General features: G+C 36.6%; 1 protein-coding gene across 1 annotated transcript; it reads left to right on the forward strand.

Annotated features, from left to right (window-relative positions):
- The first annotated feature begins 299 nt into the window (after positions 1-299).
- Positions 300-14179, forward strand: LOC111454452. Its single transcript, XM_023095939.1, has 7 exons — positions 300-594; positions 1558-1656; positions 3676-4031; positions 13078-13289; positions 13373-13629; positions 13712-13890; positions 13990-14179. The coding sequence occupies exons 1-7, from the start codon at positions 309-311 to the stop codon at positions 14056-14058; spliced, it is 1458 nt and encodes a 485-aa protein (XP_022951707.1). The 5' UTR covers positions 300-308; the 3' UTR covers positions 14059-14179.
- The last annotated feature ends 3348 nt before the right edge of the window (positions 14180-17527 follow it).

Below are 17527 nucleotides of genomic sequence, written 5' to 3' on the forward strand. Positions count from 1 at the left end.
AAAAAAATAGGATAAAAGAAAATAAAGATTTAATATATACCTTATTCATCATATCTGATAAATCTACGGTGATCTCAACTGGCTAAGGACCATTCTCTTTCTTTTTTTAAGTAAATCCGACCATTATTATTTTTCTATTTCTTTTTACCGTTACTTTCTAACGATGGATTGAAGAGAGATAATTGTAGGGAGAGACTAGATAAGTAGGAAAATGTTGTTTTTTTTGTTTATTTATTATTATTATTATTTTAACTGTTTTTTTTTTTAATAATTATTTTTATGTTTATTTGTTTATTTGTTTATGGGCTATGGCAGATCCCTCCACCCTCCCCCAAACGAGATATGATCGGAGATTTGGAGGCAATGTCATGATGCGTCTGTTTGGGAACAACAACGAGCAGTTACCAGAAAGAAGAGACACTGTTTCTGGATTTTTTAAATCCTTTCGCAAAACGGTGCATGGAAGTAGGGTTGTTCGTCGAGGAAGGAGGCTTGGTCGAACTACCAGAATAAAATTCTCATGTTTGTTTTTGACGCTCACAACTTCCTTCTTGCTATATTTGGCGGTCTTTGGCTTAAAAGTGAACTTTCATGGTAAACTTTCATTCCCTTAAGAAATTAGCACGATTCTTCAGTTTTAGAATGTAGTTGAAATTAGCTCTCTCTCGCTCTCTCTCTTGGGGCTGCAATGGCACATCAGTTAGAGGGCTACCTTTAGTTTCTTAAATCATGTCAATGTTAAGTAAGTAGAGTTTTTTAACTGTCTTACTCAGTTATAACTTATGTTTCGAGATATCATTACTGGTTTATTCTTAGGCTTAATATCAAAATGGTATATAGAACACGAGAAATTTGATACGAAAGCACAAAACTAGGGTCAAGTAGAGGCTCAAATCACACAAATCAGATATGGATAGAATTATAAACTAGAAACCCTATACCTCTTTCAAAATGGATTCCTCTTCTTGATAGATTTTGACCAAACTAAACACTTAAAAGAGGATGAGGAGATGTTAGTGAACAAATACTTTGGCTTCTCACATGCCCTCTTGTACCAATGTGTGAGATTGGAGGCAGACTGTCTGGGATGAATTTGGAAGCTAGAAATTGTAGAAACAGCAAACTGTGCTGCTCTTCCTGTTATGGGTTGTGTCAACTAGTTTTCATTCTAAAATGGTGACCTGAACTCCAAAGTACAAACCCTGGTTTCACACAATATAAAAATCCTTTTAAGACTTCAATACTATACTGATCTACATGGGAGCCTTCAACGAAAAAAAAAAATCACAATAAATTTTTTTCTTATATTAAAGTTTTATTTATATTTTTAGTTGTGCACTTAACAAAAATAGCCCTTGGCTTTTCTTTTTGAACTTTGCATTTGCACTTTAACGTGCTTTACACTTTAGAATTCTGTAAGCTCTAGCTAGGGAATTTGATTTTATATGTGGCTTTTCAATACATTAGTGAAAAGTGTGTTTACTTTTCAAATTTAAACTATGATGTTTATTTATTCTTTTAGCCTATTTTATAATTGAATCTAGTCACTTTTTATAGGTAAAATTGGAAATAGCATATCAGTGACAGAAGTACAAGGAGAGCATTTGACATCCAGAGACCAGAAACCGCCAACTAACAAGCATCACCGTAAGCAACGTAAGTATTCTTGGCTCCTATCCTTGCATATTCTGGTGTGCTTCCTTATTGAAGGTAAAGTAGAACTAAATCTCCTCAAACTTCTGTAAGAGAGGTTAGATCAAATTGTCCAGGAGGCAAATAATGGAAGAAAGAGGCAGTAAGACGTACTTTTAAGAAAATTTTGCACTTGTAGAAACATTTGACTATTGATTGCACAAGAGATTCCATACTGCTTATGCTAACTTGAGATTCAGTATCAAAGTCGTCCAATGAGAGGGAGAGATCTTTTGTAGGGTGAATCACCTCATGAAGGGGTCACGTCTAGGAGGGGTGTGCAGCTACTAGAAGGGATTTTTCACATCTCTTGGTCTCCTTAGAAAGATAAGGAGTAGTCAGAACTTATCAACATTAGTTCCATCAAAGCCTCCGATCTCTTCTAGTAGCCATAAATGTTGATAAGTTTTATCCTCTTGGTCTCCTTGTCTTTCTAAGGAGACCAAGAGGATAAAACTTTAGGATTAGATACGTTTCCCTCCACAGTTGCACAACCCAGCATGCTCCCTCCCCAGCCATCCATCTGAAAAATAAAATGTAGCAGGGACGAGTATAAAAATATTTCGTAAGCAACCTACTTGTAGGCTCACATCACATCTTCTCCTAATCGGGATTCTCAAGCTATGTGCTCCTCATACTCCTAGAGTCGCCAAGTCTATGGAGTCGTGGTTAAGTTCTAGCCCCCTCGGGCTCATCAAGTCTCATACCCTAAACGCACCTAGTCTAAGTGTAAACTCACCCCCTCGGGTTCACTTAGGGTTTCATCGTGTACCTAGCCTTACGTTTTTCTCTTTTCCAAGGTCCATCTATACATCGCACTATCTGCACATGGGTTAGGCCCCCCTTCTTTGTCGTCGAGGCAGTTTTTCTACTCTGTGGATGGTGAAAGTTCCAAAGAGAGTTCAATTCTTCATCTAGCAGGTCATTCACTAAAGATTTAATGCCTTAGATCAACTAATGAGGAAGTTGTCTTCTTTGGTCGGGTCATATTGTTGCTTTTCGGAAGGCTGAGGAGGGTCTTGATCATACTTTTTGGAGCTGCAACTTTGCTCGAATTGTTTGGGATCTCTTTTTTCAACGGTTTTAACTTTTAATTTGCTAGATATAGAGACCTTAGGGAGATGATCGAGGAGTTCCTTTTCCATTTGTTGTTTAGGGAGAATGGGAAGTTCTTATGATTGGCTGGAGTTTGTGCTATGTTGTGGGGTGAGAGAAATAATACGATCGTTAGAGGAGCTGAGAGAGATCTTAGTGTTGTGTGGTCCTTTTTGAGATTCTATGTTTCGCTTTGGGCATTGGTGACAATTATTTTGTAATTATTTCTTAAGTCTAATTTTGCTAGATTCGAATTCCTTTAGTGGGATTCTCTTTTGTGGGCTTGGGTTTTGCATGCCCATGTATTTTTTCATTTTTTCACAATGAAAGTTTGGTTCTTTTTCAAAAATAAATATAAATAGTAGAGAAGTATTGTTGCATTTACCTTTACTACAGTTTTCTCATACAAGTTCATGTTCCTTGTCTTTTCTTCTCTAAGTTGAAAATATGAATAGTTCATCATTATCTCATAAAATCTCTGATCTCTATAATTATAGAATAAGATCACCATCGATGGATGTCACGTTATGACCATGTTCACATACAAGTTTAGCATCCCCTTTATCTTATTAGATCTTAGTTAAAACACTATTAAGTCTCTGTACTTTGGGATTCATTTCATTTAGTCCTTGTGATTTCAATAACTCTTAAAATTAGTCCTTGTTATCTATTTGAAGTTACTTTTGTCGAACTTGATATAATAATAATAATAATAATAATAAGAATAATAATAATAATTTCCATTCACAAAAATACAAAATGTTGATATGTTTTCAAAATTTATAAAGGAAAGGCTATTAAGGACCAAAATGATATCTTAACCTTAGATCTTCAATATATTATCTATGTATAGTTCATTTATATTTTATCATAGCAATTATCTTTCAGATTTACCTTGTGATGTCGAATTTGCGGAGTCAGTTACTTATCTTGTGGAACCTGAGGGCTTCATGAATGTTGCTCAGTTCTCTCTAGAGTTCGTGGAAATTGAGGAAAGACAATCTGAAACTGATTTATATAAGCCTAGATTTGGAGGACATCAAACCCTCGAGGAAAGGGAGAAGTCCTTCTATGCAACAAATCAAAAACTTCATTGTGGTTTTGTTAAGGGACCACCAGGATACCCAAGTACTGGATTTGATTTAGACGAAAAGGACAATGCATACATGAAAATATGCAAAGTTGCAGTTTCCTCGTGCATTTTTGGGAGCTCTGATTTTCTGAGGAGGCCTACTAGCAAACAGGTAAGTTTGTTTTCCTTTGCTGAAACCTATTCCTGAGATGGTTATAAGACTTGATGATCTTTTTTCAGAAAAACGAAGTGATAGTAGATATCCAGTGGACAATCTACTTCTACTGGCCTTTTCCATTTAATTGATGTGCTTGGTTTTTTAGGATAAGATGCCAATATCACTTTATACTGATACGTGTGGATTTGCTGTATCTTCCTTTTTACTTTTTCTATTTTTTTTGTGTCGTAACAATGGTTTAGTTATTATAGTCTTCATGGGATGCTTTTCCACTCTAACAGAATGCCTGATAACTGTCATATATAATCTTCATGATACAAACTCTGCATAAGATCCCTTGTTATTAAATAAAAATCGATTCTCAGCCTGAAAGCCCTTCAGAATAAATACTGTAGGAAACTTTGACTTGTTGGGTTACCATCATTATTGTCATGCATCTAGGTTAGTCCTTGGAGCTTGCTAGTCTAGTATAGGGCTTTTACACGAGGGACAACAGTAATATTAGTTCAGTTCAGATATTAAAATGCACCGTGGCTAAACTTGTTGCTTTCTTGATTGAAGACTAGCAACATGTGAAAGCAATGGAAATGAATGGACTTGAGAGTCATCGTGTATAAAGTTTTAGTTATTAGTCTTGATTAAAGTATAGCCAGATGTTGGAACCTCTGGGGAGGCCTTAAATTGTAGTCGATCCCAATATGTTCAGCATGTTTATTGATATAAATAGGAATTTATTAGTCTCTTTTCTTTATTGTAATTTTACACTATTGGTTTAGGGTCATCTAAAACTCAGGGTGGAGAAAAACTATGAATCTCTCTCTCCTCCTTCACATTTCCATCCCACACCCACCACCTCTGCCATGCCTTCTCCTTTGAATAGCCTGTGGCCTCACTATGACCCGTTGGCTTGACTTAAAAGTCAAGGAAAATGGATATGTTTTCGTCCCAACCGAGATTCACCTTCCCTCGTCATTATCTTCACCAATAGTGGTTCAAATATGTTATAGTATATATGTGGATTATGAGCTCATTAATCTCTTGTTGTTTATTATAATTTTACTATTATTAGTTTAGAGCTTCGAGGTAAATCTATATGTATTTGGCTCTATTAGATAAAATATGATGAGCTCCCATATTTTGGTCTCATAGTAACGTGATATTAAGGACTAGATCTTTCATGGGACAATTAAAGTTTTTTGAGTAATTAGGGACCTGTGAACCTTTAGTGTTTGTGGTTTGGTTTTTTTACCTTGTGTCTTGTGTATCACCGTTGTCATCAGAATCCGTCATTGCCACTACTGCCAATGTTTGTTGCCAGAGTATCTTGTTGACATCGCCTAGCCCTGATTAGCAGGAATCCAAAAGTTGGCCAGAAAATCACCACTGCGTGTGGTGGGCCACACACTGTCAAGAGAATTTACTGCCAGTCATGGGCGGATGCATGAGAGAAGTGCGTGCCTGGAAATGTTTTAGAAGAAATTGTTTTAGGCAACTTCTCTCAAGGGAACTTGAAATTAGACTTGGGCATCTAAGATAAATTGAGAGGAATGGAATTAGCAAGATCCAACAAAGGGGTTTATGTCACTCAATGAAAATACTCTTAAGATCCCTTTAGAGAGACTAACACGAGTTGTTGTAAACCAGGGAATACACCTACGGATGAAAAAATAAAAAATTAGGGGCTAACCCTAAAGATGAAGTAGTCAATCGAGTCAAGTAACAACGACTAGTTGAAAAGCTAATATACTTAACTCGTGCTCGACTAGATATTAATTTTTGTTGTTCGTGTGGTATGTCAATTTTTGAACAAAGCTTCAAAAGAACATATGGGAGTGGAAGTCGTGTATAGAATATTGAGATACCTCAACATGATCCAGGAAAGGGACTTGTGCTTAGGATAATTACCAATCAATCTTTGGAAGTTTACAAAGATGCGGATTAGGCTAGCTCTCCTATTGACCGTAGGTCAACATCAGGGTATTGTTCATATATGATAAAACTTAATCACCTAGCGTAGTAAAAAACAACTAGTTGTTACTCGAAGTAGTGCTGAACATAGTTTCGATCACTAGCTCACGGGATTTGTGACAGAATTTGGTTAAAGCACCTTCTCACTAAACTCAAGATCAAGACAAAAGTCATCATGGAAGTACTGTGTGATAATCAATAAACTTGCAAAGAATCTAATACATCATGATTGAATGAAGCATGTCGAGATAAATCATCACTTAATCAGTAAGAAAATTGAGTGAACACTATTGCACTATGATATGTGCCTTCCCAACAAGTTGCTTATATATTGAAGGCTTTACATTGAACCAATCTTGGTTGTATAATTTTGAAGCTCGACATGCCAAATGTCACGGTCATACTTGTCCAGGGCGTGTTGTCCGTGACCGCATGCAACGTGTTGTCCGTGACCGCATGCCCATTGCATGCTAGACCTTTCATGTTGTAATGCTTTATCATTTTCATGATGTATAGCTTTCCCTTTGTATTTTCTAGGAGACGTTTTGGTAAATTCATTTCTACATCGGGTAGACTAAAAATGTCTCAAAATGCACTATAGGGGATGTGACTAGTTGTCAATTTTTCTTACTCGAAGTTATATGTTATTTAAGTATTGTGCTGAATTTCTTGCTTACTAGCCTAGGGTGTAAACAGCTCGACTGGATCTGTTGCCAAAATTGAGAAGTGGGTCGACGACATAGACAACTCCCAAAAAGCCATCGTCCAGATGGTCATAGAACTTTCAGAAGATGTCAAGACAACACTTGATGTGGTTAGGACCAAAATGGCCGGGCCTAAGTGCCAGACTGAACCTCACCATGAAAGCAGTGGGGAACCCAAGCCCATACAGGAGGGTCAGTTCAATTCAATAAGGTTAAGGTGCTAGAATCTAAACCCTTCTATATGGTTCGGGATACCAAACTGCTAGAGAATTTTATCTTTGACCTCAAACAATACTTTCGAGCTACAAACACCGTGACAAAGGAAGCCAAAGTCACGTTAGCAACAATGCACTTAGTCGAAGATGCAAAGTTGTGGTGGAGGTCGAGATATTTGGATATCCAGGAGGATCGATGCACTGTGGACATGTGGGAAAGATTGAAACAAGAACTTCATTCCCAATTCTTCTGGAAAAATGTTGAGATCCTCGCCCGGAGGAAGTTGAGAGAGTTGATACACACAGGGAGTATTCGAGATGTTGGTTATTGTGACATGTTGGAAAAGGACAAAATCTTTTACTTTGTGGAGGGACTGAAGCCATGGGCAAAGTCCAGGCTATATGAATAACGAATCCATGACCTTTCTTCCGCCTATGTTGCAGAGGAACAATTGTTCGACTTGAGCACTGAACTGTCTCAAGATGTAAGGCAGAATCAATTTTCCTCGAGTGGAAGCACCAAGAACAACTGAACCAATTCCCTTAAGAATGGGGGAGGAGAGAGAACAGGGACGAGAGATGGAGACAAACATGGGAACTCGTGGAAAGGACCCTATCTGAACTAATATAATCTGCCTCCTTCGACCTATTTCATATATAGGGGGCCCTGCACGGCATACAAGTGCCCCAACAAAGCAACATTTCAAGCATTCCAAGGGACATTGAGGGACAAGAGCTGACCCCAATTCGAGCCAATCGAAGTAAGGACAATATCATTTGAGAACGACAACAACCCCTATATGGGGGGCCCTAAAAATCTTATTGGCACGCCAGAAAAAGGCAGGGGAGTCAAAAGCGCCAGTCGAAAAAGGGCTTATGTATGTGAAGGCATGGGTGAACCACAGAGCGACCAAAAACACTTTGGTCGACTCTAGGGCCACTCACAACTTTATGATTGAAGTTGAAGCTAAGCGACTGAATATTAGCTAACATCGAGATTCGGGAAGATGAAAGTTGTCAATTTGGTGGCCTTGTCCATTTTAGGAGTGGCCAAGAGGGCCATCATCAAACTAGGGACATGGAGTGGTCATACTGACTTTGTGATCGTCAAAATGGACGATTTTGGAATTCTTACTGGAACACTTGGCAAAATGCTTAGTCGTAATTGGGTCCATCCCCATTGTCATCCAAGTGAGCATCAAGTAGTCCTGATGGAGTGAAAATGACATCAACAATCCAACTAAAGCGAGGTCTTGCTCACCACGAACCCACCTTCATGGCCATCTCTGTGGTTGAAGCTGAGGGTTCGACGAAACTAGTCCCCGTAGAAATACAACAAGCACTTGAAGAGTACCGTGGAGTGATACCTGATAGTATCCCTAAGACCTTACCTCCACGTAGGGGTATAAATCATGAGATCAAGTAGTTGTGAGGGGCAAAACCCCCGGTCACTCCACCAGAGTTAACGGAGCTTTGAAAACAACTGGAGGAATTACTCAACATCGAGTTCATCAGACCTTCAAAAGTGCCCTATGGAGCCCCGATGTTCTTTTAGAAGGACGAGAGTCTCCATCTATGCTTAGATTATTGAGCCCTAAATAAGATTACCATTCGCAACAAGTAGTACCCCTACCTATTATCACATACTTATTCAACCGACTTCATGGTGCCAACTGCTTCTCCAAACTCGACTTAAGGTCGGGATATTATTAGATCTGGATAGCCAAAGGAGATGAGCCCAAACCAACATGTGTTACATGATATGGGGGCTTTTGAATTCCTTGTCATGCCTTTTGGTCTCACAAATGCTCCTTCCACATTTTGCACCTTGATTAACCAAGTATTCCATGAATAACTTGACAAGTTTGTAGTGGTGGTCTACTTAGGACGATATAGTGGTTTATAGCTCAACTATGGGAGAGTATCAAACCCACCTATGGTTGGTCTTCAAAAAATTGCAGGAAAACCAACTATATCTGAAAAGGGTGAAGTGCTCGTTCGCCCAACAACTCATAAGTTTCCTAGGGCACATAATTGAGGCGGGCCAAATAGGCATGGAAGAGGAAAAGGTCAAGGCCATCAGAGATTGGAAGACCCAATGTGCTCCTTCCTTGGATTGGTCAATTACTACCGGCGATTCGTTGAAGGATTCTTGAAGTGTGTTGGCCCCTTGACTGAACTATTGAAGAAAGATACCAAGTGAAGTTGGACTCCAAAATGTCAAGAAACTTATGATCTGAAGCATGCTGATAGAAGAGCCGGTGGTAATCACTGATGTGATGAAGCCCTTCGAAGTCGAAACAGTTGAATCAGATTTTGCCCTTGGGGGTGTCTTGCTACAAGATTAACACCCCATGCTGTGAAAGCCAAAAACTAAACGAGGTAGAGAGGAGGTACACCGCCTCTCAAAAAGAAATGCTGGCGGTGGTTTATTGCTTACGAGCTTGGAGGCAATATCTCCTAGGGGTCAAGTTCGTGGTCAAAACGGACAACTCAATATGCCATTTCTTCAACCAACCCAAGCTGTCTTCTGAGCAGACACATTGGCAAGAATGTGTGGTGGAGTTTGATTTCCAATGCGAGCACAAACAAGGTAAAGCAAACCAGGCTGTGGACGCCGTCAGTTGAAAAAGTGAACATGCGACCCTATGCATGTTGTCCCACTTGCATGCTAGTAAGTTGTGTGGATTGATGCGAGAGAGCATCAAAGAACACTTAATGAGAGGCCATTATGCAATTGGCCAGCGAAGGAAAGACCCACCAATTTTGGGTCGAAGATGGGTTACTTCTAACTATGGGTAACCATTTGTACGTTCCTCGGTTGGGGGGAATCTAAGAAGACTTTTGCTAAAGGAATGCCATGACACCCCATGGGTAGGCCACAATGGATGACAACGAACCTATGCCCTCCTTAAGCGGGGGTACTATTGGCCTAACATTCGAGATGAAGTGATGCAATTCACGAAAACCTGCCTTATATGCCAATAGGACAAGGTCGAACGAGCGAAGATTGCAGGGTTGTTGGAACCTCTTTCGACCCCCTCACGATCGTGGGAGAGTGTATCACTTGATTTTATTACACATCTCCCCAAAGTGGGAGAGTTCGAGCTAATTCCGGAGGTTGTGGATAGGTTTTCCAAGTATGTTACATTCATCCCAATCCCAACCCCTAGGTCGTGTTCTGCTAAAGCAATTACTCAACTATTTTTTTTGCTTATTTAATTGGCTTCTCTTCGTATAAATCTGATTCTTCCTACTGAATGAGGTTAGAAAAGTATTTTCCTTCATGCATAGCTTTATACAAGATAACAGGAGTTTATGGCTCCAATTCTTCATCTGAGAGGTCTCTCCTTTGGCAAGATCGTCTTACAAAGCCCCTACTCATGTTACGAAGAAATTCAATCGATTCAATGAAAATGCTCAATTAGTGGACATCCCCCTTATGAATAAAAAGTATACTTGGTCTAGTTCCAGAGGTGGTGCATCATCAACCCTTATAGATCTATTTTTGGTCTCCAAAAGCTACATTAACAAATTTTCCTGTCACAGCACGTAGACCTGAATGAATCACACCGGATCACTATCCCATTTTTCTATCTGTGGCTAAGGATACTTGGGGCCCCACACCTTTCAAATTTCTTAATGCTTGGTAAGCCCTCATTCTTTTAAGCCTTTGATAGAATCTTGGTGGCAAAACAACTCCATTCGTGGATGGCCGGGTCATGGTCTCATTCAGAAGTGCAAAACATTCAAACTTGCTCTAAAAGATTGGAATCACTCAACCTTTGGCCAGCACACAAATTAGAAAAGGAATGTATAGAGAACTCGTCGCCATCGATTCTAAGGACGATGAAGATCCCTTGATGATTCTGGTTATTGGAGAAGATTAGCCATCAAGATTGAGTTTGCTCTCTCGGTAAAAAAAGAATCATGTGGTGGCAACATTGTAAAGCCAAGTGGCTGGTCCAGGTGAACGAAAACACAGCCTTCATTCGTAGAATAGTGGCTGCCAATCAGATAAAGAATGCCATTGTCGAAGTTCTCTCCAAAGATGGAGCTATTGTTTTCCTAAAAGAATGCCGATCGGATAATGAGATTGAAGCCGAATTTGTTGAATTCTACCAAAAGCTCTACACCAAAAAAGGTGGGTAAGACATTCTTACCAAAGATTCTGGGCTGGAGCCCTACATCTTTGGTACAAAGGGATTTTCTGGAAGTCCTTTCCGTGGAAGAGATCTACAAAGTTGTAAAGGACATCAGAAGAGTGTTCAACAATTTTTTTTAGGAATGCCATTATTAATGCCAGCCTCAAGGAAATCTATCTTTGTCTTGTGACCGATTGCCCTAGTAAAATGTTCTTGCTTTCGAGACGAAAGGGTTTGAACAAAGGCATCAATGTGGGTAAAGAGCCTCAGTCTATCTATTACTAGCAATTTGCACATGACACGATCCTTTTCTCCACCTACAATGATGTCCTCCTTGGCAACCTTTTTCAATACCATCCACGCATTTGAGGCTTCTGGGCTTAATATTAATTGTCACAAAAAATAGAATTGTTGCGCATCGGGATTGATTACAGCAAACTACCATACTTTCAAATTCATTGTTGTAAGCTATGAAGCTGGCGATTACATACTGTGGACTTCCCACATTGGCAATCCTCGATCCTACACGTTCTGGGCTCCCATTATTGAGAAAGTTTAAGGCTGCGCTCGTGGGGATCTTCTCATATGTTAAGGGGGTAGACGTATGCTTATTCAAGCAACTTTGGCAAACCTCTCCATTTACTGTTTATCCCTTTTCTTAGCCCCTACCAAGGTGATAAAAGGTGTGGAAAAATTATTTAGGGAGTGGGGAGGAAGTAAAGAAAAAAGGGCTGCCATCTTCTCTCATGGGCATGTGTACAAGCCCCCACTGAGGAAGGAGGATTGGGTATTGTGACATTCACCAGAAACTATCACCCTATTGGCTAAATGGATTGGCTGTTTAACCAAGAAAAGGATGCGATTTGGAGGAAAGTTATTGCTACCAAATATGAATCTTCTCGCTTCAACCAAAAGCTAGGTTCCATATCGTTAGCTTCTTCTAAAGAACCGTGGAAATCTATTGATAAGCTGAAGCATCTTGTTTACAACCATATTTCTTCCACGGTTGGTAAATGGCAAGACTGTTATGGAAGGAGTTTTGGTTGATCTTTTATATCACCTCTCTCAATATGTCTTGGTGAGGTGCTTGAATGTTTTGAGGTTTATCGTTTCTTTATTCATCTCTTCAATGAAAAAATTTGTTTCTTGTTGAAAAAAAAAAAAAAAAAGAAGAGGATGCTTCCATCTCTGATATTTGGAACTCTTATTCGCAAACGTTGAACCTTTTCATGAGAAGGAACCTTAAGGAGAATTAAATACCGGAGATTGATTGAAAAGGCAGCCTAGCTGCCCCTCTACTAGCCGCCTACCTACTCATGCTCGTAGCTTGATCAGAGGTTGAGTAATAATGGGCCTCGCTTTCCCATAATTCATGGTCCCTTACTAGCACTGAAATAGATGATACATGGTGTTGGGATTTGGACAATGATTTTTCATCGCATGATATATGTTTAATTTATGATGCTCTTATGTTTCCTTTATATTTGTGTTTTCTTTTTCCTCACTGCCTTTCGTATCCTTACATAATTAGTTGGGAGAATGTTCGTGCCTTTGGTCGGCCGAGAATGTCTTTTGGTCATCTGATTCTTCTTCTTTGAATGTCGACTCTTCTTCTGGTGCGGTTTTCCCCCTTTGCTATGTGAATGGAGATTATATCCACATATTCACTAAAGTGTTGCCACAAGCTCTCTCTTTATTCAAAGATTTGTGGGTTTCCTCCTCCAGTTTGAAGGATTTTCTTCATTAGTTTATCCTTTTGGGATTTCATTGGCCTCGAAGCCTCACTCTTCCTTATAAACCTTTTGCCAAATATATCTCCTCGTTAATTTGTTTATTTACTTTTTGTTTTTTGAGTTTGTATAGCTCTCTTCATTTTTTCAGCAAAAAGTTCGTAAATTACATATGAACTGTAAATAGGATTGTAGCACAAAGTTTTCATTTTTCCATCTTAATTATCTGTTAACAGAGATTATATCAGGATTGTTTTTTCCCTTGCCATTTGCCACAGATCAGTGAATACTCGAAGAAGAATGTTTGTTTTGTCATGTTTGTGGATGAGCAAACACTATCAAAACTATCAGCTGAGGGAAATACTCGAGATGATAAGGGATACATTGGAATGTGGAAGATAGTTGTCGTCCGAAATTTACCATACAAAGATATGCGCCGAACTGGAAAGGTGCCGAAATTTTTGTCACATCGGCTATTTCCTTCAGCAAGGTAATTCATTCTCACGGCTTCTACTAGTGTTATATGAATGGGGAGTGATTTAAATTTCTAAGTCATAAATACTTGTTTCAAAGGTATTCAATATGGCTGGACAGCAAAATGCGTCTTCAAATAGATCCAATGCTAATTATTGAATATTTTCTATGGCGAAAGAAGTCGGAGTATGCCATTTCAAACCACTATGATCGGCACTGTGTTTGGGAGGAAGTTCAACAAAACAAGCGTCTGAACAAGTACAATCACACTGCCATTGATGAACAGTTTGCCTTTTATCAGTCCGATGGGCTTGTTAAGTTTGACCCTCTTAATCCCAACACCCCTCTTCCGAGTTGTGAGTGTTACAATGCATTATTTTACTGTGGAGTTCTTCATTTACTATTTTTAATATTGTTTGTATTTATTACAATGCACAGATGTTCCGGAAGGTTCCTTCATCGTCCGAGCGCATACACCAATGTCAAATTTATTTTCGTGTCTTTGGTTCAATGAAGTTGATCGATTTACGTCACGTGATCAATTGAGCTTTGCGTATACTTACTTGAAACTCTGGAGAACAAACCAAGACGTACCATTCAACTTAAACATGTTCAAGGTAATTCACTTTCACTGATAAATTTACTGTGTTTTTGTTAAAGAAATGGATGAATTTACCGTCTTTTTTTTCTTCCTGTTTTGGTTGAACTTTGTGAAGGACTGTGAACGGCGGTCACTAGCCAAACTGTTTCGTCATAGACCATTCCCACCTCCAAATATTGATTGACGAAGTTGTTTAAGATTGGTTGGAGGTTTGAGTAATTTCAATTTTTCGTTTTTGTAATTATGACAGTGTAGTAGTCATCACATATATCATGATCAAGTGGGCATCCCTTTTTTTTTTTTTTTTTTTTTGTAACCCTTAAACAATTTTAATTAGGTTAAATTATATAAAATTAAAAAAAACAATGTTTGAATTAAGATAAGAAATATTAAAATCTCTTAGTTAAATGCCTCAAGAGGTCTCTCTTTCTTTAGAGTTCTCGAACATTCTCCCCTTAATTGAAGCTTAACTTCTTTTATGGAGTCTTCGAGCAAGACATACTCTTTGTTCGACACCTAAGTTGTTGTGAATATACTTTCGAGGTTCACAATTTTTTTTGTTCGACACTTAAGAATTCTATTAACATAATTATTATTATATTATTATTTTTATCTAAAAAAAAAAAAAAAACACACAAAGCAATGATAACGACAATATTCTAGGATCCTATCAATAAAATNCAAAATTAAATGAAATCTTTGACACTAGTTGTAGGATGAAACTGAGAACATCTTATTTTTGAGTGAGTTATAAACATTTGTCTGGGAGGACTTGTCCTTATGAAATTCACTCCTTCTCAGGTAGGGTAAGTAGAGGGTTAGTTCCCTTAAATGTTGATCTTAAATGGTGATTTTGAGACTTGAACAATGAAGCTTCACCTTTTCACTAACTCGAAAAGGACTTAGAAGGACTTAGTTGATGGTTGGATTAGAAGCAAATTGTTTATTAGAGAGTTTGTAATACTTAAAGGTGTAAAATATACCATGGTAAACTAAACTTTTAGCCTGGTTATAATTATGGACCCTTATGAGTTTGTTCTTTAAAAGTGTAGGTTTAATGATTATGGTATGAAATAAAATATATATTGAAATTAGGCTTAAAAAAATTTCTGAAGTGATAGAAATGGTTTGGTTTAAATAGGATTAAAAATCCTCTCTTAATTAAATTAATTTTGTAATTAATAGTTGATTAAAAAGTAGTGAATTTAAAGTAAAAATTGACTATATGCTTTATTTATTTAAGTAATATTTAGCTCGAGAAAAATAGGTGTCAAGATATCTAATGTTCTCTATCATTAATTCATGTGTGGACTTGTGGTTGTTTTTGAGATAAAAAAAACAATCCATGTAGGGTTTTGCAGCAGCTTTTAGACCCTCCCATACAAAAAGCGTTTATGTGGGACATTATTGCGAAACGATATGATAATAATTTTATTTCTAATATTTCATCTACCCTACATGATACTGGTAGGAATAGAACTACAAGATCTAAAATAATTAGTCATTTGTACAAAATGTTTATTAAGATTGTTAAGGAGGTCGCTAATCAAACTAATGATAACTAAATATTATAGTAATAAGAGTTATTTAGTATAATATTTGATTAAATTATTTAAAAACCACAGATTTGATTTGCAATAGAATAAAGTTTTGCACATCTAAAAAAATTAGTTAATGTCAAATCATAAAATATAAGTACAATAGAAATTATATTTAGATAATTATTTAAATGATTTCAGCGAAAAATAATGGTTTGGAAAATATAATTAGAAAGTAAGTTTAATTAGAGAATAAATATTACCTTGAAACAAAGATTTGTTTTTTTATTGCATTTGAAATTTGAAAGGTAATTTTTGAAAAATAGTTACCAGGTAGAATAGTTTCTACTTATTAACTCAAGAAAACTAATTTAATAGGTGTAGTGAGAGACATTAAGATGTCATTATGAGTAGATTGCTATTTAATGCTATAGAACTTTTAGTATCTGCAACAAAAAAAAATCAACTTCTCAAACTTTACTACTAACAAATTTATACGATAAGATGAATAAAAAAAAATAATTTGTTAAAAGTTTGGGTTAGTTACCTTACTTGTCTGTATAAGTCTTGTTTTTTATGTAAGATAATCATTAGGCTTTTACCGGATAAAGTTACAGGTCAAAGAACACTTTGGACAAATATATGTTGACCCTCGTAAATATAAAAACTAAACAACATTGTAAACATTTGATCACTCTGATAGATGATTATTTGAGATATAAATATTTTTTATCCAATGCAATAAAAGTCTAATTTTTTTCTTAAAGTTTTAAAAATAATAAGACTAAACTTCAAAATCAATAAAATACATATAATAGTATGAAAACCTGGTATACTATGATTAATTAATAGAATTTGGGATTGTCTCCCAATTATAATTAAGTACCGTAGTATGAAATTCTGATGTAAGAGGAGAAGACAAGACTTTGTTAGACAGGGTCACACATATTCTTATTAGGATATGCAATGTCGATTGCATAACAAACATTATTGCCTTCAATACTGTTTATGAAATAATTGTGGAATTAGTTTACGACACTTCAATTTTTTTGGATTGTTAAGCATACATGTTGAAAAATTCGAAAAAGGTTAAATATATTTTAAAAATTCATAAAATAAAAAAAAAAGATATTTGTACGACAAATATTATTTATCTGTTAAAAATTGTCAAATCAAAAACCTTAAAACATTACTAAGGGAAGTGAATTCACTAAAGTTATTAATAATTTTATTACATTCGAGAGTCAAATGAATTTTAGTTATGAATTAGATAAAACTCATTGTAGTTAGAGATCTATGAGAGGACTCGACTTTTACAAAAATTCAATTGAAAGTGATGTTATCATACTAAATGGTAAAGTTGAAAGCTTACCGTCCTCAAAGTAGTAATGAGAAATGATAATGGATAAATAAGTCAAAGTCATGAATCTTGATATAGGTTCCATGTACTCCATTTTATCTATAAATATGAATGACATATTTATAGATAAAATACAAAGATACAATTTTTCAATGTAAGACTAATGACAAATAATTACACTAAATTAAACTTTCTATCTTATTGTCTTTTAGAGTCTATTAATATTCTCGAATTCATTTGTCAAATATGTAAAAATGAATATTCAGATTTCTTTTCTAAAAAAAAAAAATATCAATTTAAAACCATTCATTCACTTTTATATATTATATTTTATATATTAATATAAAAAATAGAGATTCGAGTTTGTCATCATCTTTTCTGGAGTTTGGAAGGAGTTTTGGAAGAATTCATTCCTTTACTAACGCAACGTAGTCAACTCCATTTAAAAAAAGATTTGGCTCAGGATTGCTCATTTTTAATTCTAAGGTTTCTCGAGTAGGTTTCCATACCAAGGCTCAATCTAATTAAGTCCGTAGTGTCTATCGATTTCGTCATATTCCCCTCTTTTAAGATTAGTATCTCATTATGTTATGATGTCCTTCCCATTTTTCTTTTCATTTGTATTATGCTAGAACCACTGAAGTTATTAAAATACCAATTCCTCTCTGGAAGAAAAGTGTTTCCTCCGATTTTTTTTCTTGTCTATCTTCGTTCATCTCTATCGGAGATCCGTATTTGGTCCAATCCAAAATGAT

Source organism: Cucurbita moschata, unplaced genomic scaffold (genome assembly GCF_002738365.1).
Source record: "Cucurbita moschata cultivar Rifu unplaced genomic scaffold, Cmos_1.0 Cmo_Scf00016, whole genome shotgun sequence".
In the NCBI taxonomy this organism is placed as follows: Eukaryota; Viridiplantae; Streptophyta; class Magnoliopsida; order Cucurbitales; family Cucurbitaceae; genus Cucurbita; species Cucurbita moschata.

What these genes read in the sequence shown, in the direction of transcription:
- LOC111454452 (XM_023095939.1), top strand. Translation starts at nt 309, where the DNA reads ATGGCAGATCCCTCCACCCTCCCCCAAACGAGATATGATCGGAGATTT. An exon ending in CAAGCATCACCGTAAGCAAC is followed by an intron (nt 1,657 to 3,675) that starts GTAAGTATTCTT and finishes ATTATCTTTCAG; the next exon opens with ATTTACCTTGTGATGTCGAA. An exon ending in CGGCTATTTCCTTCAGCAAG is followed by an intron (nt 13,290 to 13,372) that starts GTAATTCATTCT and finishes CTTGTTTCAAAG; the next exon opens with GTATTCAATATGGCTGGACA.